Source organism: Giraffa tippelskirchi, chromosome 13 (genome assembly GCF_054371585.1).
Source record: "Giraffa tippelskirchi isolate mGirTip1 chromosome 13, T2T-mGirTip1v1.2.pri, whole genome shotgun sequence".
Lineage (NCBI taxonomy): Eukaryota > Metazoa > Chordata > Mammalia > Artiodactyla > Giraffidae > Giraffa > Giraffa tippelskirchi.
Window position 1 is genome coordinate 79714218 of NC_137287.1, and position 26468 is coordinate 79740685.

The 26468-nt window shown below is 44.9% G+C and overlaps 1 protein-coding gene across 8 annotated transcripts in view; it reads right to left on the reverse strand.

Moving 5' to 3' along the window:
- Positions 1–9335, reverse strand: part of MKX (mohawk homeobox) — a 70769-nt gene extending 61434 nt beyond the window's left edge. For 2 of the 8 annotated variants that reach the window (XR_014074098.1, XM_081560908.1), the window contains exons 1-3: positions 9223–9332; positions 6757–7023; positions 4811–4970 (exon numbers count right to left, since the gene is read on the reverse strand). Coding sequence is in view for 6 of the 8 variants with exons in the window: in XM_081560908.1 (XP_081417034.1) it covers positions 4811–4970; positions 6757–6944 (348 nt within the window). In the remaining 2 variants the exon portion in view is untranslated. Of the gene's footprint in view, positions 1–4810; positions 4971–6756; positions 7024–8917 lie in introns of all 8 variants that reach the window. The other 6 variants (XR_014074099.1, XM_081560903.1, XM_081560904.1 and 3 more) reach the window with 6 other exon arrangements.
- Positions 9336–26468: the final 17133 nt, after the last annotated feature.

Here is a 26468-nt window from a genome sequence, read left to right on the forward strand (position 1 = left end):
CACTTAAAATAACACAGAAGAGGACCTCCCTGGTGGTCCAGTGGTTAAGAAATCTGCCTGCCAACACAGGGCACGTGGGTTCGATCCCTGGTCCAGGAAGATCCCACTTGCCTCAAGGTAACTAAGACCATGCATGGCAACTACTGAAGCCAGAGTACCCTAGAGTCTGTGCTCTGAAACTAGAGAAACCACTGTAAAGAGAAGCCTGTGCACCACAAATAGAGACTAGCTCCCGCTCACCACAACTAGAGAAAGCCCATGCATAGCAACAAAGAGCCAGAATGTCCAAAAAAAAGAATGCAGGACCAATCTGAGATTTGGTTGAAAATTTAACAGTAGCCGTAAGCCTTGCAGTTGATAACTGCACACATATCTCAGCAGACACATTCAATACTAAGCAAAAGCTATGTCAACACGGAGGCAAAATCTTGCAATATAACAGATTTCACCAAATGATACATGGCTATATGACAGGAATTTGGAACATCTACTACACGTGTATGGCTTCCCTGATAGCTCAGTTGGTAAAGAATCTCCCTGCAATGCAGGAGTCCCTGGTTCAATTCCTGGGTCAGGAAGATCCGCTGGAGAAGGGATAGGCTACCCACTCCAGTATTGCTGGGCTTCCCTTGTGGCTCAGCTGGTAAAGAATCCACCTTCAATGCGGGAGACCTGAGTTCTCTCTCGCTGTGTTGGGAAGAGCCCCTGGAGGAGGGAAAGGCTATCCACCCCGGTATTCTGGCCTGGAGAATTCCATGGACTGTAGAGGTCATGGGGTCACAAAGAATCAGACATGACTGAGCAACTTTCACTTCACTTCACTTTGCTTAAGTGAAGGGAGCATTAACATCAAACCACTAAATACAGTCTCAAACTCTACTTGCATTGCACTCTGTATTGTAATCTGAAAAAAAAAAAACCATCATTTCACTCTTATAATGCAGAAAAAAATTTTTTTAAATATACATGCATAAGCAATGGGAAATATTGAAACCAGGTACAGCCCCCATCTGCCTTTCTTTGAAAAACTTCTTGAGAGTCAGTTATTGCCTGGGTAAGCTCCATATCCTACAATAACACAAAACCCCAATCATATACTTGTCATTCCACAATAAAGTTGTTTATATTTTGAGAGTAGAGAGTGTATTTTTACAATGCTTGAACAACGGTCAGTCATAGGAAATAAGTGCAATGGAATTGGTTTGGTTGGTTAAAGTCAAAGTGAAGTTGCTCAGTCGTGTCCGACTCTTTGCGACCCCCTGGACTATAGCCCACCAGGGTCCTCCATCCATGGGATTCTCCAGGCAAGAGTACTGGAGTGGGTTGCCATTTCCTTCTCCAGGGGATCTTCCCGACCCAGGGATCAAACCCGGGTCTCCCGCATTGCAGGCAAACCCTTTACCGTCTGAGCCACCAGGGAAGTACCGTTAACGTCAAAATACGCAGACAAATCATCTTCCTGTTAATTTTTATAAAAATCCTTATATCTTATTAGGAAGATGGCAGATTAATAATGCAAACAGTTATAACTAATTAAGACAACTTGCCAAGTCTAGTGGGTAGAAAAAGATGAAGTTTGCATAAATACCTCTCTCTGCTTCATTTTCCAGGGATGAACAAAATGTAGTCTTGTTTAATGTCCTTTAGAGCTTCCATTTATCAGAAAAAGTAACTTATGTGATCCTAAAACATTCCCTCCATTAAAGTTTCAGCTTTTTGTTTCTAAGCTTAATGGAGATGACCAACCAGGTGTTATACCCTTCAGAGTAGCAAAATAAGGCAAAAGCACTTCTTATGAAAAGTTTGAGAGTTTGACCACACAACCCAAAGGGAAATATTAAGTGTAAAAGAAATTTTAAAAAATATGACACTCTTGTAGTTAATGAATAAATAACTATGCTGACAACTTAATATAAATTATGAGAAGCAGAGACAAAAAGTATTATAATAAACAAAAAATACAGTCTGGAGCCAGAAATAAAGGAAATATTCCATATTTGTCTATAGACATAAAATATGACATATTTCTAGATAAACCAAAAATAACATCAGTTACAGGCTTGTTCTGTAGAACTAACATGTGTCATTAAAGATAATTCATTTTCTGCTGCTCTCCATGTATTTCCTACTATGAGATAAATTTTCAAACCAGAATATCTTCCTCTGATCGCAAGACATTCTCCAGTTTTCAGAAATATGTCTGGGCAAGTCACATAGTGATTCTGGCGGTATTCCCCAATTAAAACCTATTCAAACACATATGAAGAGTTTACTACATGGAAAGTACTGGACTGGGGTGAAATGGGAAGATGAAGATGGATAAGACATGATCACTCTTGTCAAGAAGGCTGAATGAATAGGATAAATTGATTCAATGGGAGAACTTGACTCCTGAAACAGAAGTCTAATTTCTAGGGCTCAAAAAGCTTTATTCAGATCACAGCTTGACATTTTTCCCCCAGAAGTAAAAGGCATTGACATAATTTATTTGGTTTCCACAGAGTCAAAATTTGCTTTGGATGTTTAATACATGTCTGACTTATACAAACTCCTTATATTCATAAATATATATATTTTCTTCAATAGACATTCCATTGTGCCTAATTGAGAATAACTAGATCCAAACTGAATGCTATATAAGGGTGCCTTGGTCATTCTATACATTTTGAATTTTTTCATTTATCACTTTAATGTTCTAGAAATCAACTTCATTTACTATAAAATTTGGAAATCATTAAATGGGTATCAATTATAATTATGAACAAGTACCTCTGCCCCATTTAAAAATTATATATTTGTGTGCATTTTATTTTCTGAAGACTATAGTGTAATAGAAAAAATAATAGCAAAATTTTTCATACATGAATAAAAACTTCATGTAAATTAGAAAAATGCAATAGTTTTACCAAGATCTTAACACAAAAAGAATTGTTAACTGCATTTGAATGACCATTTCAGGTAGAAAACACTTTCATTTTGTATTAAAAATAACTATTTCTATTGCAGCTCAAAAAACTATTGCACATAAAAATTCAAATGTCTCTGCTAATGACAAATACATTTCATGTTTAAAATTGTCCTAAATATGTCATAAACATTTTTTGCTTTCTGTCTGAAAGAATGGCAAGTATTAAATATGGAACTATATAATCAATAATCTAATGCTCTACTGTTGACATCAGAGTGAAATATTCATACAACTCTATAAAGTAGTGTATTTTCAAAATAAATAGCATACCAGTTTAAACTGAAATCTGAACACATGCATTTGTTTTCTTAAGTCAAGTTTTTCTGATTGGAATAATTTATTTGAAAACTAATTTTGAACATCACTAGTTTATGTTAAAATAAAAAAATCATAGTTTTGAAAATCATAGTTTTATGTTAAACAGATATTAAGCCAAGAACACTAAATTAATTTTCCCCTCCAGTGCTGCAGCAAATCACTATTAATACTATTGCCTGTTAATATAAAGCAAAACAGATGTTTTTCTCTACAATCATATTCTGAAAATAAGCAGAAAATGCGTATTACAGTTTTAATAAGGCTGAATACAAGTCAATTTTCATGCTTTGTCAAACTTTCTAGTAATTCCTAAAAGGACAATCTTACACTCTGGAAAGAAATCTTTGTTACCTAATAATTCAATATTCCCTTTTATTTGGGGGTTCTCACTATAACTTTCACGGAATGACCAAAATTTCACGATGCAGTGATGCAGTGCTACTATAATGCATGAGATTTCTTGGCTCATTTAGCGCCTCCTCCTTCTCTTTTCCTCAGTTAAATGCTTTGTTTGATGCATAAAAGTTTACCGTACTACATTTATGAAAGAAAACTTGTGTGATGGAAAGAGCATTTGATATAGAATTACATTATTTCCAGGCCTTCCTTACCCCTCGGAACACAACTTCTTCCTGCCTTGATTACATCATCTCCAAAATGCTGATAAGTGCTCTACCTATGTCACCCAAGCTTGTGATACAGTTATGGAGGGGAAAAACTTGTCAAATGTAATTCACTAGATTGGCAACAAACTCACATCATTTCTCTATACTTGACCAAGTAACCCTACCATTTGAAATCTGCCTCTTCTTAGCCTGAGTAGAAAGATAAACAGCTGCAAAACTGTGGATTCTAGCTAATGCCCTGGTGCCATTTATTTAAAAAGAAGAAAAAGAAAAGAAAATCCCAAACCCACTTCTTGCCTTTCCAATCTATCTCCTAAGCTCTGTCAGGAACGGTTAATTTAAAAGTTGTCCTGTACTTGACCTTTAACATGGGGCCCTGATGTGGGGTGTCTTTCTGCCTGGTTTTCAAAGCGTGGTGTTGGGCCAGCAGCTTCAGCATTACCCCAAGAACTTGTTAGAATGCAAATTATCGTCCTCGCCCAAGGACTACTACAAACTCCAGGTGGGGCGCAGCAATGCGTGTCTTAACAAGTCCTCCTGGTGAGTCTGATGCGTACACAAGTTTGAAAATCACCGCGGGGGTAGTCCCATCCGTAGCCATCTATACTTGTATAGAATCCAGACACCTTCTCATAAGTCTGCACTTGACTTTTCACTGCCCTCCTTAACGAACACCACACAATCCCTCCTGGACCAAACTGAAATAAGATGGGAGGAAACCCGGAGACTCTTCCGGGCATCAGAACTCTGCCCTGCGCCCGCCTCGCATCATCTACAGGCCGGAGGAGCATCCAGACCGCCGGTCTCGGCCCGTCCTTTCCCAGCAGCGCAAAGGAGAACGGCGGCCTGCGCCCCCGGCCTCACCAAGAGAGGGGCAGGAGCTCGTGGCCCCGATTACCTGCACGAGCGTCATCTGCGAGCCGAGCGCCAGGAGAATCTTCTCGGTCTTGGTGGGATACGGGTTGTCGCGGTGCTTATACAACCACTGCTTCAGGGGCCGCGCCATGTCCTGCAGGGCCTGTCGCTTGTGCCGCACCTTCCCGCCGTTCTGCCGGGCCCTGGGATAGCGGGAGAGGACGGGGCCGTGAGCCGCGCCCTCCTCCGCGACCCCGGGGGTCGCGTCTGCACGCGTCTCAGCCTGCGTGGACCCCTGTCCCGCGCGCGCGGACGTGGAGGAGGCATTGGCGGTGCCAGGGCGCGGATGGCCTGGGAGTCACAGGACAAGGCCACCAGCTTTATACTGAAAGGAGGGGAAGATCCTGAAGCCAGAGGCCGGAGGGTTAGGTGGTCAGGTCTGCGCAGCAGGGCTGTCCCCGCCAGGGGCCCTGGCCTCGCGGGCCGTGTACACTCTCCAAGAACTTTCTTTCAGGGACTCAAGCCGGCCGCTGGGGCTTCCCGTTGCCTGTGGTCAAAGGTCGCCACTGGACAGTGGGAGTAAAGCGAGGGGGTGATGGCCGCCCTGCCTTGGTTCCTCTGCAAACTCTCCCTGTATCCTTGGATCCTCTGGGTAAAGGGGAAACTGTCCAAGAAAGGGTTTGTGGAGGAAAGATGCTGAACCGGAAAAAACCAAACAAATAACCCAAAACACTGTTGGGGACTTTTCACAACATAAGGAAGAGCTTAAAAGTATGGACAGGTCTGTCCCACCGGCTAAAGTAAAAAGACCTCAGGAAGAGTTTTTTTCCAAGGAGGGAGAGCGGGCCGGAAAAAACCAAACAAATAACCCAAAACACTGTTGGGGACTTTTCACAACATAAGGAAGAGCTTAAAAGTATGGACAGGTCTGTCCCACCGGCTAAAGTAAAAAGACCTCAGGAAGAGTTTTTTTCCAAGGAGGGAGAGCGGGACTGGGAGCTGGGCGCTGCGCTCCTCGGCAGCTCCGGGAGGGGTCGCCGCGCCGCCGCCCGCGCGTCCCGGCCGCTCCGCTAGCTCCCGCGCCTGCGCTGCAGCCTCCAGGGCTTTTGCCTCTTTAAACTCTTTGAAATCCAATTCCATCCGTGAGGACTGGTAGTAACATTTTGACGAAACCCGATCTCTACTTCACTAACAGGCAACGCCGCAGAACAAGCAGCTGATGCAATCTCTCAGATGGACCGGCCAGCACGGCCGCCCGCCGCCCCCCCTCCCCGCCCCACCCCGCGGGGCGCTCCCGGAGTCGCCCGGACGTGGCGGGGCCGCAGACGGCCTCTGCACCGGAGCAGCTGGCGGCCTGCGAGCTCTTGCGCGCCTCCCACCCCACCCGCAGCCCTCAGCCCGCGAAACCGAAACCCAGGCCGGCGGCACCCACCCTCCGGGCTCGCGGCGGGCCCCGCCGAGCCGCGCGCGCATCCTGGGCGTCCTGCGCAGAGCCAACCTTCCCAACACCTTGGCCGATGCAAGGCCCTGTCGTGACACAAGATGGGGAAGCCCACGGGGCTGGCCTGACTTGGGGAGCCCCGACTGCCTGACCCTGCCCGGTGCTCGTGCATCCCGATCAGGCCTTTCTGCCTCATCCTCAGCCGCACAGCTGCATCGCGGTCTGGAGAGGGACAAGTCACCCCCACCCCCACCCCCATCCCTGAGGTCCAGGCTTCGGAGCACTCAGGGGCACTTTCAGGTGTCCTCCGTTTCCAGCGAGCCTCTTTTGAGCTGTTCTGACGAATCCCCCCCACCCCGCCCCCCGTCCAGACTTAGAACTAGTATCTTAAAATGAGAATGCGCGAAACCGGGTGGCGGAGACCCGTCCTCCCAGGAAACTCTGGGCCCCTGACCCGCAGGCCCGGGTTGCCACCAGCGCGCCCGCGTCTCTCTGTCCCCACCTCTCCCGGCAGCCGGCCGGCAGAGCCCCCGGGAGGGTGAGCTTACCCGGTCCTCCGGTGTCTCAGGCCCAGGTTGTCCTTGAGAGGCGGGCCGTCCGTAATGCCCATCTCGGGGCGAGCGTGGGGACTGTCCAGGACGCCGCCGTAGGGCCGGCCGCCCCGATCCCTCTCCGGAGCCCCGCGGTCCTCAAAAAGCACCGCGCCGCTGAGCTTGTTGAAGACGATCGTGTTCATGGCGCAGGCAGGCAGGGGCGCGCGGCGCGGCCGCAGCGCCTTGGGACCGGGCCGCCAGGAGCTCCGCAGGGCTCGGGTTCTAGGAGATAAAGATGAATCACATTACTCGCTGAGAGTGCTCACACTCCGGAGCGTCCCGAGTCCGAAGGTGGCCTTTGCGCGGGGCTGCGGAGCCCAGGGGAGGAGCGACGCCGCGGCACCTGAACCCGGGGACTCCCGCCTTCCCCTACCTGGCTACACCGCTCCCCGGTAACCCGGGTCACCGCCCCCGAACACTCCCGGGACTGGTACCCACCCTCCTCTCTGCCCCGGCTTCTCAGCCCGCAATGAATGTCAGCCAGAAACAGTTTACACGCCTGACAAAGGAAAGTGATTCCTAAACAAGCCTTCCAGAGTTGGTTTTAATCTGGATGAAGCACACTCCGGAAAGCGGGGGAGGATAACGCGGGGCCGTGCGTGATTCTTCAGTCACAACCGGAGACTAAAGCTTCCCAGAGCTCCCACTCGGGCTCGTCAGGAAGGGTTGGAAGAAAGGAAAAATTGGGGGTAACACGAATGACCGCATCCGCCAGCCCCAGTTAATGAGTCCCAGTGCATAACAGGATTTCAGGGATTTGCCTGTTTGCTAGATCCTGGGTGGTTTGGCTGAAACCTCTGCGTCCTTTTTTTTCCTCCCCCCAGCTACAGCTCCTGGGTTGGGGGGTGAGGGCAGGGAAAGTTAGCAGATTTCACAGATAGAAAGTTAAGTGGCCTCAGGGAGTTAAGCGGCCCTCCTTCCTCGAGGCCCCTGCCACCCCTCCCGCCGCTCCGGATGCGCAGGGTCCGGGCAGGTCAAAGGCACCCGAGTCCCGGCCCTCCAGAGCTGATTGTCCGTGCTGTCCTCTTCCGCAGCGCGGGGGCGAGCCGCGAGCTCGGAGTCCTTTCCCTCCCACCCCTTTCTGGGGTCTCGGGGAACCATTGCAGAAGTTGCAAAAGGTGTTAAAAGAGCGGGGGAAAGGCGTCGCGGTCCGCGCTCCACTGAGCCTGCGGGAAAAAGTCCGCAGCTCACCTCCCGGGTCGCGACCGCAGGGAGCCTCTGCCCGCCGCGCGAGAGCCTCGTGGGCCGATCCGCACCGCCCAGGAGCAGCCGGGTGGCCGCCCGGAGGCGCGCAGCCTCCCCTGGCCGCCGCACCTCCTCGCCTCGCGCCTGGGGAGGAGGGAGGGACAGCTCGCGTGGCTTCCGAGCTACCCTCGCTTCGCGATCCACGTCCCCTCACCCCGTCCCGCCCCGGCGAGGGCAGCCACCCCTAGGCACACACGCCAGGTGCCCACGCTCGCCAACGCCCCCTCCCCGCCCTCGGGCCACCGCAGCAGCGGCCACGCGCGATGTTTAGGGTCGTGACCGCAGCGGTTAAACTCCAGCTCCCGGCAGTGTTCGTGGAGAGGTGGAGTCAGACCTCTGCCGGCTGCCCGGTGTACGGCAGGGCCGAGCCCTCCAGCGCACACAGGTACGTCTGGGGTTCAGATTGCCTCAGCGAGCAGCGGGGAAAGCGGACATCCGCACTCGCAGCCCATGTTCCCCCGTCCGGACGCGCCTTGTTTTTCTTTTACAATCTGTGCGCTTAGTGATTTGCGTCCAGGCTGTCTATGGGGTCGCACAGAGTCGGACACGACTGAAGCGACTTAGCAGCAGCAGCAGCTCTGTTTGGGAAGCACACCCGTTCCGGGCCCGCGGTCTGTCCCCACCTCAGCCCTGTCCTCCTGTGTGTGACGGCGTGTTTTCCCTGGCCATTGCGCCGCGAGGTTCGCCTTGCCAACCCTCCCCGCTGCCCCAAGCCCGTACGGAGTTCCCCACTACAGATCCCAGGGCGGCAAAGGGCCGAGAGCTGGGTCCCCGACGTCCGGGCGCGTGTGAACTGTAGCTCCTAACCCTCCCTAGGGGCCCCCGCGCGGTCCCTATTGCCACCTTTAGGATCCCGCGCTCCCCCACTTACCCAGATTCACTCCACTGTGGCTTGGGGAGCGCCCTCCCTTCGGATCCGCCCCGCCCAACCCCCGCGAACAATTTTAAGCAAAGTGGGCGCAGCCAGGTGGGCTCTCCGACTCCTCGCAGCCCCTCCGGCCAGCCTCGGCAGCCACCAACCTTCCCCCCCCGCCCCTCCCTCCCCGGCGCGTCCCCGAAGGACCTCGGAGGGAGGTGGGGGAAGGGCCGGGAGCTCCAAGCGCCGGGCGCTGAGAGAAGGGGCTGCTGGAGATGGGAGGGAGCCTCCCCGCGGGGACGGCGCGGCCGGGGCTGTACCTGTCGCGGTGGGGCCCGCGGCCGGCGGCAGAGCGGCTGGCTCTCCCGCGTCGAGGCTAGGCGCGCTCCCATCCCCGCCGCATGTTCTCCGCGCGGGCTCCGGCGCGCTCACCGCCGCCACCGCCAGCGTCGCGGCTTTATTTACCCGGACGGGCGCGCGCGGCCCGGGAACAGGAATACCGAGGCCTTCTCATGTTTCCTGACTGCCCAGCCCAGCCGGCGAACATCCTGCGGGCGCGGTATACACGTTCCCGGGCCAGCGAGAGGAAGCCACCGTAGGGACCTCTGTTAACCCTCGCCGCCAAGGAGCTGCCGCAGCCGGCGCCGCCGGGGATCCCCCGGCCCGCGATTCCTACCCAGTCGGGCCCGGCTCTCAGATCCCTCGGCCTCGCTGGCAGGGAGCAAAAGGGGCGATTTCCTTCTCCCTTCGGGGAGCGACTGGACAAGATGCAGTAGCTCCCGCCTCAGGCTCCGGAGCTGAGCGGCTGCGGTGCGCATCCTGTGTCCTCGCTGGCCCGAGCACCGGAAATTTCGCCACGCGTGGCTAGGCAGGAGAGGGCCCTGCGACGCGCCCTCCCCCCCCTTTTTTCCCCTCGCGATGAGCTGGAGTGAGGTTAGCTGGTGCTCGGTTTGTGCCTCTAACGCGTGAGAGCGGATCGCAGAAGGTGCTTGCGCCCTTTTCTCGTGTCCCTGGGCTTCTGCGGTCCTGGCTGCCTCCAAGCCAGGCACGAGTCACCTTCCAGGGCCAGCGCTGGAGAGGAGGGAGGCAAGGCGGGTTCAAGGCGGGCCCAGGTGCGCAATCCACGGCGACCCAGGTGTGGAAGAGGCGGCGAGTGCGGGGCCAGGACCTGCATGGAGCAAAGGGGATGGAACTCGGAAGGACCCCAAGCCTGGACACAATGCAAGGAGAGACTGCTATCAGATTCTCTTACAGGTGAAACTTGCCTTCCCACCACCGCCTCAAATATGAGAGGCGCGAAAGCTGTGGTTTAGGTACTATGGAAGTTCTGGGCTTCTGGCAACCTGTATGGTCCCCACGGCGCGGAGCGCGCCACGCCGCGCGCGTTCTCGCCGCGGGCCCCACTGCGGAAGCGACACCTTTCATCTTTTTTTTTTTAAAGAGCGAAAGTAGATTTCCCCCAAGCCTGAAAGTTATGACGTCATTTTTTCTTTTCTCCCCTTAAGGTGGCTGGCCAGCCTGGCGCGGTGGCCCACCCAAGCCTCTTCCTTTTAATGTGGCTGGAAGTGGTTAAAACGTACACTAAAGCCATTGTTTCCAGCACTGGTCACCCTCGAATTTTCCATTATGTTATCCCCCGAAATACGCGACTGTGCCCCGGCAGGGGCACAGTCTAAAGCAGAGAGGGGCGCTGGTTTAAATTTGTGTACATCCGGCAGACAAATATTATCATTTGTTCCCGTTTCGCGATGCCCTTGGTTCTCTTTTATCGCACAGTTTGAGGTTGTGCACTCTCGCATCTTGCCCCGGGCGCTGCACTTGACTTCTGTAGGGTGGGTTCAATGCAGTCGGGGGTCTACAGACCTCGCGGTGGGGACTTGAAATCAGGGATACACCATAAAATTTCAGCCACTGAGTTGCAGCGAATAAGTTTCACAACAAAAGCAAATCCAGTTTATAATTCATAGGAAGAAGAGACTGGTTCTCTTCAAAGGACTCTGTGACTGATGGTGATCATCAGCCATATATAATGGAATTGAATCGGCTGTAACACGCCCCTCTGATATATATTTTGGTCAGCTGTGCTGGATAAGGCACCAGGCATGCATGCAGTTGCTTGCAATTTCACAGTATTCTACTGCTTACCTAACTGTTTCTTGTAGTATTTAGTCTAGTAGAGGACAAGTGAATTTCATTGTTTAGTCTTAACTGTATTTACTCAAATGTAAAATGTATTTGGAGGGTTTTGACTTTTTGAGGCATTTTTACGTGTAAGATCATTATAAATCTGATATACTCAGCAAAAAGTCTTTCTGCAAAATGTTTTTAATTTGTCATAGGAATAACATACACCTCAGTCTCAAGTCACTGAAAAATTAATACATGGTAATTCCTTTAGACTGTAGTCTAATAATTAGAATCCATTTTAAAAATGAAAGAACAGTGGAGGGTCCATTTTAAAGTGAAATAGTGTGGAGAATCCCTCTTTAATATACAAATGAGTGTGTACCGTGTAATAGACCAGAATTTTATTTTTGCAAGTGTCATCTTCTATGCAAGAGAGAAATTCCTTCTTTTAATCCACAGTACGGAGGCATTTATCATCTTAAATTTCACCTTTTTTCTAAAATGAATTTTACTCAGTTTCTTATGCTATATTCCAATCTCCAGTATATGAAATACTGTTTTATAATCCTCAGAAGTAAAACTTTCAGTTTTAGAAAGAACTATCAGAAGATTTAAGAAAGTGTATCTAGTTTGTGGATATTGGCCACATATGGGGGAAAAACCCAAAACTTAGGCCACAAGTCACAAAACTTGAACCCTAATCTTAATTCTAATTAATCTGATGTTGGTTTAGCCTGAATTTACCAAAGTGTAAAATACAGATTTTAAATTTTCCACAAACTTGCCTTATGCTACTAAGATTTTTTTTTTTTTTTAATGTGCAAGTAACAATTGCTATTGATAAAACTAGTAAAATGTTAAGTAAGAGCATTTGGCAGAAATCTTAATCCATCCTATTGAACTTTGAGTGTAGTTATAAATGTTAGTAATTTGGACTTTTTAATAAAGAAAAAAATAAGAAGCCTTCATTTTAAGCCTTTTGGTATATTACCAAGGAACCTGACATTTCACACAATTATTGATCAAAATTTTTGAAACTAATTTTGCTTTTAAACTCTCTTTCAGTTATTACTTATAAGCAATGTAATGAATTACAAAGCCAGGGAATGACTGTTGCTCCCCAGCTAAATAGTATAAAGTAGTAAATTTATAAACAAATATCCGGTCCTCCTCACACTTGGCCAGTTTGATTTGTAAAGATACACACTGGAGTGCGTAAAGGAAACAACAGAGCAAGCAGTAAGAGAACCAGCTGCAGACATCCTGAGCAAACCAGGAGGACAGATGGCCCCGAAGTATCTCATTTTTGCTTTCTTTATAATGTAACTCTAATTGCATGCACAGTACAGAATAAACTCCCTCAGAGAGGGCCTTCTCCATAAACGCACTCTCAACCATCAAAGAACAGAGTACAAGTGAAAGTTCCTCTTCAGCCAGCTCCACCCAGTCACATTTCTGAGAGGCAACAACCAAGAGGTGGCCATTCTTTTAAACTTTTTTTCCATGTAGTGACATACACAAATATAAGCAGATCATTGTTTTGTTTTATGAGTTTTTGAAATAAATGAGACCATACTTTACATATGTGTACGTCCACACACGCACAATAGTAAACTAAAACTTGCTTCTTCACTCAACGATTTCATAAAGAACTTTCATATCGGGTCCATATAAATGGAACTCCATCTTTTTAACTGGTATGACATACACCATAATCTGCTTGTGCATTCTCCTATGAACTTTTCTGTCTTTTCAGTTTTCACTATTATAAATATTTAAATACTCTTGTAGGTGACTCTTTCTGCATGTATGTATTTCTCAAGGAATAACTACACAGAAGTAGAATTGCTCCACTGGGGGAAACAGGATTTAAAAATTTTGATAGGTCCTTAGAAATTTCCCCCCAACTTATACCCTCAATCTTCTCCCAACTTATACCTCTATAATGTTTCCATTTCCTCACATGCTACATAGTATTCCATATGTTTGGTTTTCATCATGTTTGCCTGTATGATGTGTAAAATGAGGTCTCACTGTTTGAGAAACTTTTCATTAATTTATAAGCCATTTGAGGATCCCTGGTGGCTCAGAGGTTAAAGCGTCTGCCTCCAATGCGGGAGACCTGGGTTCGATCCCTGGGTCGGGAAGATCCTCTGGAGAAGGAAATGGCAAACCACTCCAGTATTCTTGTCTGGAGAATCCCATGGACGGAGGAGCCTGGTAGGCTACGGTCCACGGGGTCGCAAAGAGTCGGACACGACTGAGCGACTTCCCTTCCTTCCTTCCTTCCTTCCTTCCTTCCTTCCTATAAGCCATTTGTATTTCTTAGTTGAAGAAATGTGCTTATATCCTTGTTAGGTGCTTATTCATTTATAAAAAGTTTCTTTAAAAAACATTTCCCATGAAATATATACTTTATATATTGACAATGTGAATTAAGAAGACTGCCTTTTACCTAATTTGGTTTTTGCCTTACAGAAGGTTTAAACATGAACACAGGTCAATACAGGGCTTCCCAGATGGTGCTAGTGGTAAAGAACCCGCCCACCAATGCAGGAGACATAAGAGAAATAGGTTCAATCCCTGGATTGGGAAGATCCCCTGGAGGAGGGCATGGCAACCCACTCCAGTATTCTTGCCTGGAGAATCCCATGGACAGAGGAGCCTGGTGGGCTACAGTCCATAGGGTTGCAAAGAGTCAGACACAACTGTAGCGACTTAGCAAGCATGCAAAAGTCTGTATTTTCTTCTAATACTTCAAAAAATGGTTTTCACTCAGCTTCTTAATCCTTTTGGGATGAATTTGCATGTGTTGTAAGGGAGGAGTCAAATTTGATTTTTTTTTTTCTTCTCCAACTGAATGGTCAATTATTCCTATGGAATTTATGAAAGAGCTTTCCCCCCATCAATTTGAAATAACTTTTCTCATATATTTGGTGAATTCCTTTCCATATGTAAATTGGTCTAACAGGGTTTTGAGAGATGTTGCACCCAATAGACTGTAATAAATTTAATCTTCAAATTTTTAAAATCGTCTTGGGCTCCAAAAACTTCCACTATTATTCTGTTTCTAATTTCAGAACATGTCAAGTATTAGAATAGTAATATGTGTGGCCTGGTTATGATTCTCGTTTAGAAGGCTAATTCAGTACTGTTCTAGGATGAAGCTGCTGGTTTTTTTCCGTCTTAGTCCTGCTCAGAAACAAGAGAGAAATTTCAGGCAGCCATATTTTCCAGGATAGAATACAGCTGATTTGAGCTCTTCAAACATACCAAGTGATAACCAACCACCAGCAACATAACATTATTTGTAAAAGTGATGAGTCCCTGCCATCCGTGATTTGAAAAAAGAAAATTCATCTTTTTTCTTGCATAAATACTTATAGAATATGAATTAATCCCCCCTTCACAAAACAGCAAGTCAAGAAGAGAACCTTCGATAGGATCACAAATTAGGCAAGTTCACTTGGACAAAAACGCAAAAATTTTATCACTGCAATTTAAAAAATTACCTACATATAAGTGCAGAAAATACTTGTAATAAGCAGTCAGCAGAGCTGAGATGTGGTGAGTTCATGTCTTCTACCTCATAGAGCTTGAGACAGGACTGGAAGTAACCCTGGAGCCCTAACTGAGGCTTCATCTTTTCTCTTGATTCCAGAATACTTTCTGTCTTTACTGCATGGGTCCTGAGGGGAACCTGGAGAATATTTTGTCCTCAACATGTGCATTGAAATATGAGAATTTCTTGTGGAAGTTCTAGCTTGAAAATCAATTTGCCTTCACATCAAAAAGTGGCCATTTTAATAAATATCATGAAGACTTTTCATCATAAGCAAGGATGACTCTCCATATTTGGAACATAAAATGGACTTAAGGCACTCAATAGGTTTTTAAGATTTAATTACAATATGTACTCCACGCCTGTATCAAGTTTTTGGTTCACTCCATCCCCTCCTATAACTACCCTCCCTGCTTTCACTTTCAGTCTCCTTGTTTCCATCTTTGGGTAGAATCTTTCTTCAAAAGTTTATTGGATGATTTACATGGTTGATTTACAGCGGTGTGTTAGTTTCTGCTGTACAGAAAACTGTGTAGGATATCTGAATAAGTTCACCAGAGGAAAGCTTGTGAACAAAACTGATATGTGCAACTTCTGCTTACCATGCTGAAAAAGAAATTTTGTTTGCCCCTCTTTTTAATTGTTCTTTGTTAAGGAGGGCTGGGGCATGGATGTGGGAGTGGCCTGAATCTGCCAATCGGAAAACAGCCTCTAAAACGGGGGAGCCAGCGCAAGATGAAAAAAACCTGGGGCCTTGGATGGACCACCTGAGTTACAGCTCCCTGGCCTGGGCTCAGCAGACTATGTCTGTAAAGGGCAAGATAATAAATGCTTTAGGCTTTGCAGGTCATAACCTCTCTGTTCTATTTTGCCATCTGTAGTGCAAAAGTAGCAGTAGATAATATTTGACTGTGAATGAGTTGTGGGTCAGTGTTCCTGTAAAAGTTTATTTAATGGACACTGAAGATTGAATTGTATAAAGTTTTCATGTGCTACGAAATATGCTTTCTTTCTTTTCCCCCCAGCCATTTAAAGATGTGGAAACTACTCTTACCTTAGAAACAGACAGCAAACTAGATTTGACCACAGGTGGGCTTCCCTTGTAGCTCAGTTGGTAAAGACTCTGCCTGCAATGCAGGAGACCAGGGTTCGATTCCTGGGTTGGGAAGATCCTCTGGAAAAGGAAATGGCAACTCACTTCAGTATCCTTGCCTGGAGAATCCCATGGGCCGAGGAATCTGGCAGGCTATAGTCCATGGGGTCCTAAGAGTCAGATACAACTTAGTGACTGACTAAACCACCGCCATATTTGTTCCCCTACCCCCTCACTCCCCCCACTACCACCTAGGCTACTGAGCTCTGGACTCTACTGGGAGACAAACTTCCTCTTCTTTAAGTTGCTATATTTTGAGGGTTGTGGCTAAAGGAACTTAGCTGGTACCCTATGTAATGCACGCCTGTGCAAAGATGATCTTAGTTACCTTGAGTGAACTTGGAGGAGTGCTTTTTGCATGACTAGAAGCTGCCACAAACAAGAACTGGAATGGAGATGGAGTGACAAACTGCTTTCTCTTCTCTTCTCCTGCGAACAGGCTGTGTGTTTAGAGAATCGGTCTAATTACTTGCACAATAGTTTTGAGACGATGTACGTTTTAAATTTTAAGCATCTTTTAAGGTATTGATATTTGACTTTTGATGCTTGTTTTTGTAGTCATGGAAAATAGTGATTAATTGATAAGAATGACTATTTCTGGCTTAGCCCTCCCCTACCAAAAAAGTCCCATAAAATTTGAACTGTTTTTTCATTGTTTTCTTTTTTAATAATCAACAGTCAATATTTACGGGGCACCTGTATGCAAAATCCTGCCAACAACTGCATTAATTTACTTTAAAAGACATGATCCTTGCCTAGCTTTCAGACCTGTTAAGAAAACGCAGGGAGACATACATAACTCATCTAAAAAGTTTTAGAGTGTCTGATATAAAGATCGCTTGAATGCAGTAATCTGCAAATCATCTGTGGAAACACATGAGGGACCTTGAAGATGATAGAAGGGCCAGTTGGTGTGTCTGCTAAAAATTTTGTAACCATATTACAGACAGTCCTTCCCAAAAACATGCAAAAAGAGATTGTTATTTCAGAAATTTGAGCCTGATTGAAAAACAGCATCTTGACCTCTTACATCAGACTTTTTCTAGGTTTATGCCCCAAACCTCTGGGTTTCAAGAGAGAATTTTAGGGCTTCTGTTTGAACAACAACCACCAAAACAGTAAGAATAAATAAATATACTGAGGTTAGTGCACCATCTTTCTTCCTTTCCGTGTCTAGGCCTCTTTGAACCTTCCTCCACTTGTACACTTTTTGGAAAAGTGTTGAAGGGAGAGAGAGGTTGCAGGGGAGAAATTGTAACTCTGGCCCGTATGTCTGAGCCACAGAGCCACAGGAAAGCAGCTGCACCTTGAACTGCATTTGTGGACCCGAGTAATTCTCTGTCTCTTTGTTTTGGTGTTCATTGACCTTCGTGAAGTGGGCTTTGATGTTGTGTCGTTTCGTTGTTAAGTCGTGTCCGACTCTTTTGCGATCCCATGCACTGTAGCCTGCCAGGCTCCTCTGTCCATGAGATTTCCCAGACAAGAATACTGGAGTGGGTTGCCATTTCCTTCTCCAGGGGATCTTCTCGATTTAGGGATCAAACTGGCATCTCTTGCATGGACTGGGGGATTCTTTACCACTGAGCCAGCAGGGAACCCCTTTGATGTTGCAGGCTATCACAATACTGCTCAGAAGGGAGCTTGGGCTGTGAGAAAGGGAAAAGGAAAAAGACATTAGGCCAATTAATTATTCTGTTTAAGTGACCTAAAGTCTAGGATACGGGGAGCCTTACAATAGACAAATAGCCCAGATTTTTTTTCTTGGACCTGCAGTAGTGGTCCGCTCAAAACATATGACCTCATTTTCAACAACTTGGATGGACATGGAGGGTATTATGATAAGTGAAATAGGTCAGACAGAGAAACTGTCCGATATCATATGTGCTGTCTAAAAAATAAAAGAATGAATAACAAATTGGAAATAGACTCACAGGTAACACTAAACAGAGAATGAGCTAGTGGTTACCAGTGGGGAGAGGGCAGGTAAAGGGGTGAGACAGGGTAGGGTATTAAAAGAAGTACAAATTACAATGTATAAAATAAATGAGATATAAGGATATATTGTACAGCACATGGAATAGAGCTAATATTTTATAATAACTTTAGATGGAGCATTGTCTATAAAAATATTGAATCATCATGTATACCTGAATCTAATATAATATTGTAAATCTACTACACTATAATTCTTGAAAAGACATATGTCCTAATACTACTCCTTCAGACCTTTTAAATGGGGGCATAATTAAGAATATTTTTATTTGCCCTTACTACATGAGATGGTTAGATAGCATCACCAACTCAATGGACATGAATTTGAGCAAACTCTGGGAGATAGTGAAGGACCGGGAAACCTGGCGTGTTGCAGTCTATGGGGTCGCAAAGAGTCAGACACAACTCTATGCGACTGAACAACAGTAACACATGCCCTCATACTCTTCTAGGAACCCAATCCATGTAATTCTCACAGCCATCCTTTGGGAAAAGTACCCACTAGTATCCATCTTGTAGAAGAGGCATAGAAGCCCCCTACGTCCCTAGTTGGTAACTGGCGGAGTCAGGATTTGAGTGGAATTAGGCAGATATCAGAGCTTGTTTGCTGAGTCCCCCAGCTCAGACTAACTGCTTCTTTGAAGGTCCATAGGCAGGACAGAAAGAAAGAGCAGTAAACACTTGCTGGATAATTGTAGGCACAGCTAACTGTGTGGTTGCACATCTTCTGGCTCCTCACTGAACTGCAGGGCATTCGAGGCCACCGTGTTCTTTTTCCCTTCTGTCCATGGCCTTTTTCCTGGGTGGGGAGAATGTGGACTATCAGCGTCACCCATATATGATGTCCCATGGCTCAGACATGGCGGTGAAAAGACTATAGGTCACGTCAGTCTGCCTGTGTGAGCTCATGCTCAAAAGTCAGTGACTTCGCATCTTCTGTGGGTTCTGTAAATCCAGAGAGTATCCTTCCCATTTGGGTATTGAAGTGGTTCAGCAATGAAAAACAGCATGCTTTAGAACAGCCACAGCAGGCTGGAACGTTGTCTGTTGTAGGAGTGGGCACAGCAAGGTTGAAAGTGGCATATCTTGAGTGCGGTTAAAGCCCAGCAGCTTTGATTAAGAAGCTTTGGTTAAGATGACAGTGGTCCCTACAGCTTCCTAACCCTCGGCTTGCTGTTTTGTCTCTGTTATGTTTTGTTTTGTCTTGTTTTCCTTTGTCAGGCCTGCCTCTAACGTTTGCAGAGCCCACGGCAAGAGTACAAATGAACGCCCACAGACCATATGTCTAAATATTTAAAAGTTATAAAATTAGCTAAAATACAGTTAAATAAAATATGTTCATCCTTCTACCTTGACAAATATACCGTCATGGTAAAAAGTGGAAAACAATGTAAAGTTATGGCTTTTGTTGGGAAAATATCAAAGACAAGTAAGCGTAATTGTTATTGCATATGTCTGGGTGTTTTGTTGTTGGGCTGGAAATGTTTAGATGAGTGATGAAATGAAAGAGAAATAATTCATAATTTACTATCTATCCCACTGAATTGATTTTTTGTCTGCATTTCAGTAAAAATCACTGTATTGTTGTTATAATCAATTTTTCATAATTTGTGTCCTGAAGGGTTGCAAATACACTGTAATTCTGCTAAAAGTGTCCAAAAATTTGAATATATGTTTATCAAGAATGTGCATTAATTTGAATATGGAAAAATTTAACATTAAATTTATTTAACTCATATTATTTATAGTATGCTATTTTTATTCTAAAATACTCAAATTATACATACAAATAGAAAAGAAAAATTATAACTAATGAATATAAGATTTTTTTAAAAAGCTGAAATTTTATTTAATTTTTGGAAAACAAATTTGAACTACTTTAAGCAAATATAAGTATTTGCTAATGTAGCTTGTTTTCAAGGTGAGATATTAGCATTCGATTTCATGAATCACTTGTGTGGATTTATAGAGTTACCAACCTGGTGGTGATATGAATTGACAGTAGAATGTTCTGCTGCCAGGGGCAACTATTGCAAGGATTTGCTAAATGTTCAATACCTGCAGAGCTGTGTATTGGAAAAGCAAGAAAACAGTGCCAGGCCTGCTGGGAAATGGTACTGCATGAGGGAAGGCCTTTGTGGGGTCTGCCAGGTTGATTCATTTGTCTTTTCTGCCTGCTCTTGCAAGCAGTGTTCACCTCCAGTGTTCTGAGCAGCATAGCCCAAACTTTACAACGTTTGGATGTGAACACCTTCTACTTTGAGGACACACAGCAAACGGTGTATAGAAGCATTTCCATGGGTCCTGAATGGAGTTAGTCACCAGAGCAGATGTTGGAGTTTAAAGTTGCACTGTATCCTTGTTGAGTCCTGACTCCCAAATGACAGAGACATTGTATGTTCTTTAATTTCCCTCTGTGTGTATATGTGTGTGTGTGTGTGTGAGATGCAGGGCCTTTCAAAGAAGGGCTCAGGGCAGTGGCACTTTGCCTGGGTCTAAACGTGGTACCATTTGGGGAAATGTTTTAAAATTTGTGTTATTTGTTTACTTACATTTTACTTATTCTTTTTTTTTCAAGTTTTAAACTTGGACCCTCAGCTGCAACAAAATGAAGTCATACTTATGGGAGCCTTTCCATGAGCTTGTCCTCTTATGATCCTGCAATGATTAATACAGGCCACCGCTTCTGAAACTGCAAAAAGCAGAGTCATTTTTAAAGATTTTATATATTTATTTATTTTGGGTTGCACTGGGTCTCCATTGCTGCTCTCAGGCTTTCTGTAGTTGCAGTGAGCAGGGACTTCTCTTCGTTGCAGTGCATGCACTCTCATTGCAGTGGCTTCTTTTGTTGCAGGGCACAGGCTCTAGGCACACAGGCTTCAGTAGCTGCCACACTCAGGCTCAGTATTTGTGGCACACGAGCTTACATTCTGCAACATGTGGAATCTTCCCAGACCAGGGATCGAACCCGTGTCCCCTGCATTGGCAGGCGGATTCTCATCTACTGTACCCTAGGGAAGTTCAGAGTCATTTTTAAAGCCCTTCTGGGGGCAACATAGATTTTCAACAGGGGCAATTATTCCAGAATCATCCTTTAGGAAGTAATGTCTTCACTGGGGGTCAGAGGTTTGTACACTGGGGAGAGGTCAGTTTTGCAAAGTCTTTCCTTCAACTTTCTACAAGGCGAGCAAGGAGACAGCTGATGATGGTCATTGTCTATGGCATGTGGCTGCCACACACAGGCACTTGTGGTCTCCATAGGAGGCTTTTTATTTATTTTATTTTATTTTATTTCCTTCAGTACCTTATATATATATATATATATATATATATATATATATATATATATCTAGCCCATGAACCACCTTTAGTAGGGGTGCTTGTTAAAAAGGCGGTTTCTAGATCTCAACTATACATGCCCCAAGTGAGGTTTTCTGAGCTTAGGCTCTAGAGTGATGCTGACACAGATGCTTTTCAAACCAGGTTTTGAGAAAAATTCATCTAGATTCATGACCCTTAAACTTTTTAATTATACACCCTTATCATTAAAATATTTTGGGCAGGTGGATCTGATATATAGTCAATTATTTACAAACCGTATATATGGACTATTATGCTAATATATCATGAAAATAGTAAAACACACAAAACAAAGTTTTCTAAAAGGCAAAAATGATATAAACAATATTTTGAAATAATTTGATCTCTCAACAATACAAAAATATTTTTTGTTCCCATCAAAATGTCACTGTTAATGGATAAACAATTATTGATATGATAAACAGGCTATTTTTAGTGAAAGCTATATAGTTCGAATTGCTTTATATATTTTTTAAAAAATCTAGATTTAATAATGATTTAAAGATTAGGACTCAAGTTCAGGTTAATTAGAGACTTGTTTTTAATGCCATCTTTAACAGAGATACTTCAGGACAAGCTAGGTTCACACAGAAGAGGTGAATTTCTGACTGTATTTGCTACCTGTTTTCAGTCCTATCCACAAATTATATAAACGGTTTGGCTGAAGTCATGCTTATAAGTGTTCTTTGAGATCTGTCAGTTCTTGTCAATTTGTCATAAAGTGTTACATTTTTATTTCCAAAAAATTGACTTTAATAATTTGCTGAAACTCTTTGAGAGATTTTAAAATAGATTTGAAAATTCTGTTTCCAAGTTTTTAAAATGTGATGAGTTTCCATTGGCAATACAGTCATTTCCAGGAATAAAATCATACCGTGAAGGGGACATTTTTAATCACATGTGTTTTAGAAAGCAGTTACTTTTGCAATTGTTGTGCAATGTCATCTTTACCTGAAGGGGGCAGATGAAGAGTGTTTTATGGTTTTCATTTTTAAATAACTGTAGATTCTCATGGAAATCACATCCTGGAGAAGGGGAACAAATTACTGTGGTTTAAGGCTGAAGTTGAAGAGGTACTGGGCTTCCCTGGTGGCTCAAATGGTAAAGGATCCGCCTGCAATGCAGGAGACCTGGGTTCGATCCCTGGGTTGGGAAGATCCCCTGGAGGAGGGCATGGCAACCCACTCCAGTACTCTTGCCTGGAGAATCCCATGGACAGAGGAGCCTGGTGGGCAACAGTCCAGGGTGTTACAAATAATCGGACACCACTGAGCACTGACTGAGGAGATACTAAGGAAACAGTGAAAATCACGACACTGCCAAGAAATGGGCAAAGGCTAGATAAGGAGAGGCCTGTATTTTATACCCACGGCTGTTGTTTCTATCTTCTGAGAACAGAGCAGTCATAAATGGCAGTCATGGACATCCCAGTTCACAGTGGAAGGGCTCGTGGTCCCAGTGGGTGGATGATGGAATTCTCGCTGTGAGATAGAATAGTAGGAGGTACGAAAGCTGACTGTAACAGAGCCCTTGGGTGCAGGCATTGTTCTGGGGCTTCCATGTGTAGCACTTCATTTAATACTCAGACCAACCTAAGTACAGTCCAAGTGCCAGCCTTTTCATGAGTGAGGAGCCTTAGCGTGAGGTCTTATAGCTAGTCAATAAAGGAGTCAGGAGTCAGCACGTCTAGGGATGAAAGCTGTGGACACGAGAAGTCACAGTGTTGTCAGGGCCTGGACCTACTCAGTAGGACTCAACTCTGCCAGTCAGATGGAGGAGCTGCTTGAGGGCACCTGTGGTCTGAATGCTCCACACTCAGAAACCGAAGTTCCCTCTTGCAGAAGCTGCCCTCTGCGGTCTTAAATCTACAGAGCAGAGACTGAAATATCTGAGATTATCAGCTGATCTTGTGGCGCATGGATTTCCTGAGGTCTGCAGGCACAGCAACCCACTGCAGTATTCCTGCCTGGAGAATCTCACGGACAGAGGAGTCTGGGAGGTTACAGTTCATGGGGTCGGACTTGACTGAAGTGACTTAGTACGCATGCATGCAGACTTCTTGGCAAGAATTTTCTGTCTGGCTCTTTTGGACATCATTAACTTCAAAATGTGTTTCTTTAATTTTGGTGACATATACAGACGTAATATTAGTGTCTGGGGCATTTTCTTGGACTGTTGTATTAGTTTGTGTTTTCTTGGAAAGCTTCCTCCAAAAGTGTCAATGTATAAGCAACCATTCTGTTCCAGATGTTGTGTTAGAGTCTTGAGATTCAGAGGTTTCAAAGATCTGTCACTTACTCTCAGAAAAATGACAGTCTAGAGAGAACCAGGTAAGTGGGTATGTAGTTCATATACTATGTTGAGATTGTTTATAGGGATAAGTGGCTGTTCACAGGACTTCCCAGGTGGTTCAGTGGTTGGGAATCTGCCTGCCAATGCAGGGGACACAGATTCGATCCCTGGTCCAGGAAGATTCCACATGCCATGGGACCACTTAGCCCACAAGCCACAACTACTGAAGCCCATGTGCCCCAGAGCCAGTGCCCCACAGCAAGAGAAGCCACAGCAATGAGAACCTCGAGCACTCTACCTAGAGAAAGCCTGTGCAGAGCAACGAAGACCCAGCATAGCCAAAAATGTATAATAATAATAATAATAATAATTTTTTTAAATGACTGTGCACAGATGGGAAGACAGACAAAGCTTGCAGAAGGAATGGTCTGTGGCTGCTGGATGGAGTGGTGGCCTTTTTCCATTTGTTCATCACAGAACCTGAAAATGGATGTCACCTGTTCCTCCTTTCACTCCCTGCTTTCCTTCCCATTTCCTCTGCACATATTTCCTCCCATCCGCACTTCTATTTTTGTGCACACTTCTATTCTTTTCATTAAAATAGAATTCCTTTACCATCAGAAGATATATTATTAGCAGTAAACAAGAAGGGGAAGAGCAAATCTTCACCAGTACTCTTTTCCTGGGATTTAAAGTTCTCTGTTTAAAGGAATTTAAATTTATTGCAGTAATAGTGCCAGGTACCAGAAAGGTCTGACACTTTAAGCTCATTGAATCAAGGCATGCCCAGCTTCAGCGTGTGCTTTTATTTTTTTAATAAACAAATATGTGTTATTGTTACAAAAGCTGTATATGTTCCTTGAGAAAGACAAAAAATAATATAAAAATAAGAAAATAAAAGCACTGAATTCCTACCACTGGAGATTATCTTTAATATCATCTTGGTTACATTTTCAGGTACCATGTATATATTTATTAAGATGAAATAATATTTTGCACGTTGTTTCATATCCTGGTTCTCTAGGTTAATGAACTTTACCTTTACAATTCAAAACTTTTGCTTGTCTAATAGTCTATCCACATTTAAATTTCCTCTATTTTCCCCAAAATACCCTTTCGATCTAGATTGCCCAAATTTGAGTCTAATTCAGGCCCACATATTGAATAAAGTTGTTACACCCCTTAGTTTTCTTCCAATGTAGAATCCTCTCTAAGTTTTTCCCATTACACGCTTGATTTGTTGAATCGACCAGACCAAGGATCCCAGAAGAATGGTTCACCTTCATTTGTCTGGGTGCCTGCAGGGGCAGTCAGTGAACTTTCCCCATTCCCTCTGTTTTTTTACAGTGAAAGTTAGGTCTAAAACTCTGCCGGAAGCATGTTAAACACTCTGACTAGGATATTCTGCAGCCAATGGTTTGTACTTTATTGTGTGTCTCATCAGGAGACACAACATCTGATGGTTCCCCATTTATGGGGCTAAATGTGACCGCTGCCTTAGGTGATGAAAATCTGATCCCTCCATAAATTTATGCTTACATTTATTATGTGGCTGGGAGGAAATCTCTGTGGTGTTACTTCAGCACCCTGTGAAAGTCAGATTCCCTGTAAACCATGCACTTAATGTTTTTAACACTAGTTGACGATCCTTGCCCTGGGTCAATAATTTCATTAGGGGCTGACAATGATTAAATCTAATTCAAGGGTTTCCTTGGTGGCTCAGTGGTAAAAAATCTGCCTGCCAATGAAGGAGACGGCAGTTTGATCCCTGGTCCAGGAAGACCCCACATGGTGAGGAGCAACTAACCCCATGTGCCACAACCATTGAGCCCATGCTCTAGAGCCTGGGAACCACATTTACTGAGTTGCAACTACTGAAGCCTGCTCACTGTAAATACAGAGTAGCCCCAGTTCAGTGCAACTAGAGACAAGCCCTCACAACAACAAAGACCCAGCACAGCCCAAAATAAAAAAAATTATTTTAAAAAATCTAATTCAATCCTTCCTTTTCTCTTAATAAGTAGCATCAGTTCAGTTCAGTCACTCAGTCGTGTCTGACTATTCGCGACCCCATGAATCGCAGCACGCTAGGCCTCCCTGTCCATCACCAACTCCCGGAGTTTACCCAAACCCATGTCCATCTAGTTGGTGATGCCATCCAACCATCTCATCCTCTGTTGTCCCCTTTTCCTCCTGCCCCCAATCCCTCCCAGCATCACGGTCTTTTCCAATGAGTCAAATATTCGCATGAGGTGGCCAAAGTATTGGAGTTTGAGCTTCAACATCAGTCCTTCCAATGAACAACCAGGACTGATCTCCTTTAGGATAGACTGGTTGGATCTCCCTGCAGTCCAAGGGACTCTCAAGAGTCTTCTCCAACACCACAGTTCAAAAGCATCAATTCTTCGGCGCTCAGCTTTCTTCACCGTCCAACTCTCACATCCATACATGACCACTGGAAAAACCATAGCTTTGATTAGATGGACCTTTGTTGGCAAAGTAATGTCTCTGCTTTTAAATATGCTATCTAGGTTGGCCATAACTTTCCTTCCAAGGAGTAAGCGTCTTTTAATTTCATGGCTGCAATCACCATCAGCAGTGATTTTGGAGCCCCCCAAAATAAAATCTGACACTGTTTCCACTGTTTCCCCGTCTATTTCCCATGAAGTGATGGGACCAGATGCCATGATATTAGTTTTCTGAATGTTGAGCTTTAAGCCAACTTTTTCACTCTCTTCTTTCACTTTCATCAAGAGGCTCTTTAGATTTTCTTCGTTTTCTGCCATAAGGGTGGTGTCATCTGCATATCTGAGGTTATTGATATTTCTCCCGGCAATCTTGATTCCAGCTTGTGTTTCTTCCAGCTAGCATTTCTCACGATGTACTCTGCATATAAATTAAATAAGCAGGATGACAATATACAGCCTTGATGTACTCCTTTTCCTATTTGGAACCAGTCTGTAGTTCCATGTCCAGTTCTAACTGTTGCTTTCTGACCTGCATACAGGTTTCTCAAGAGACAGGTCAGATGGTCTGGTATTCCCATCTCTTTCAGAATTTTCCACAGTTTATTGTGATCC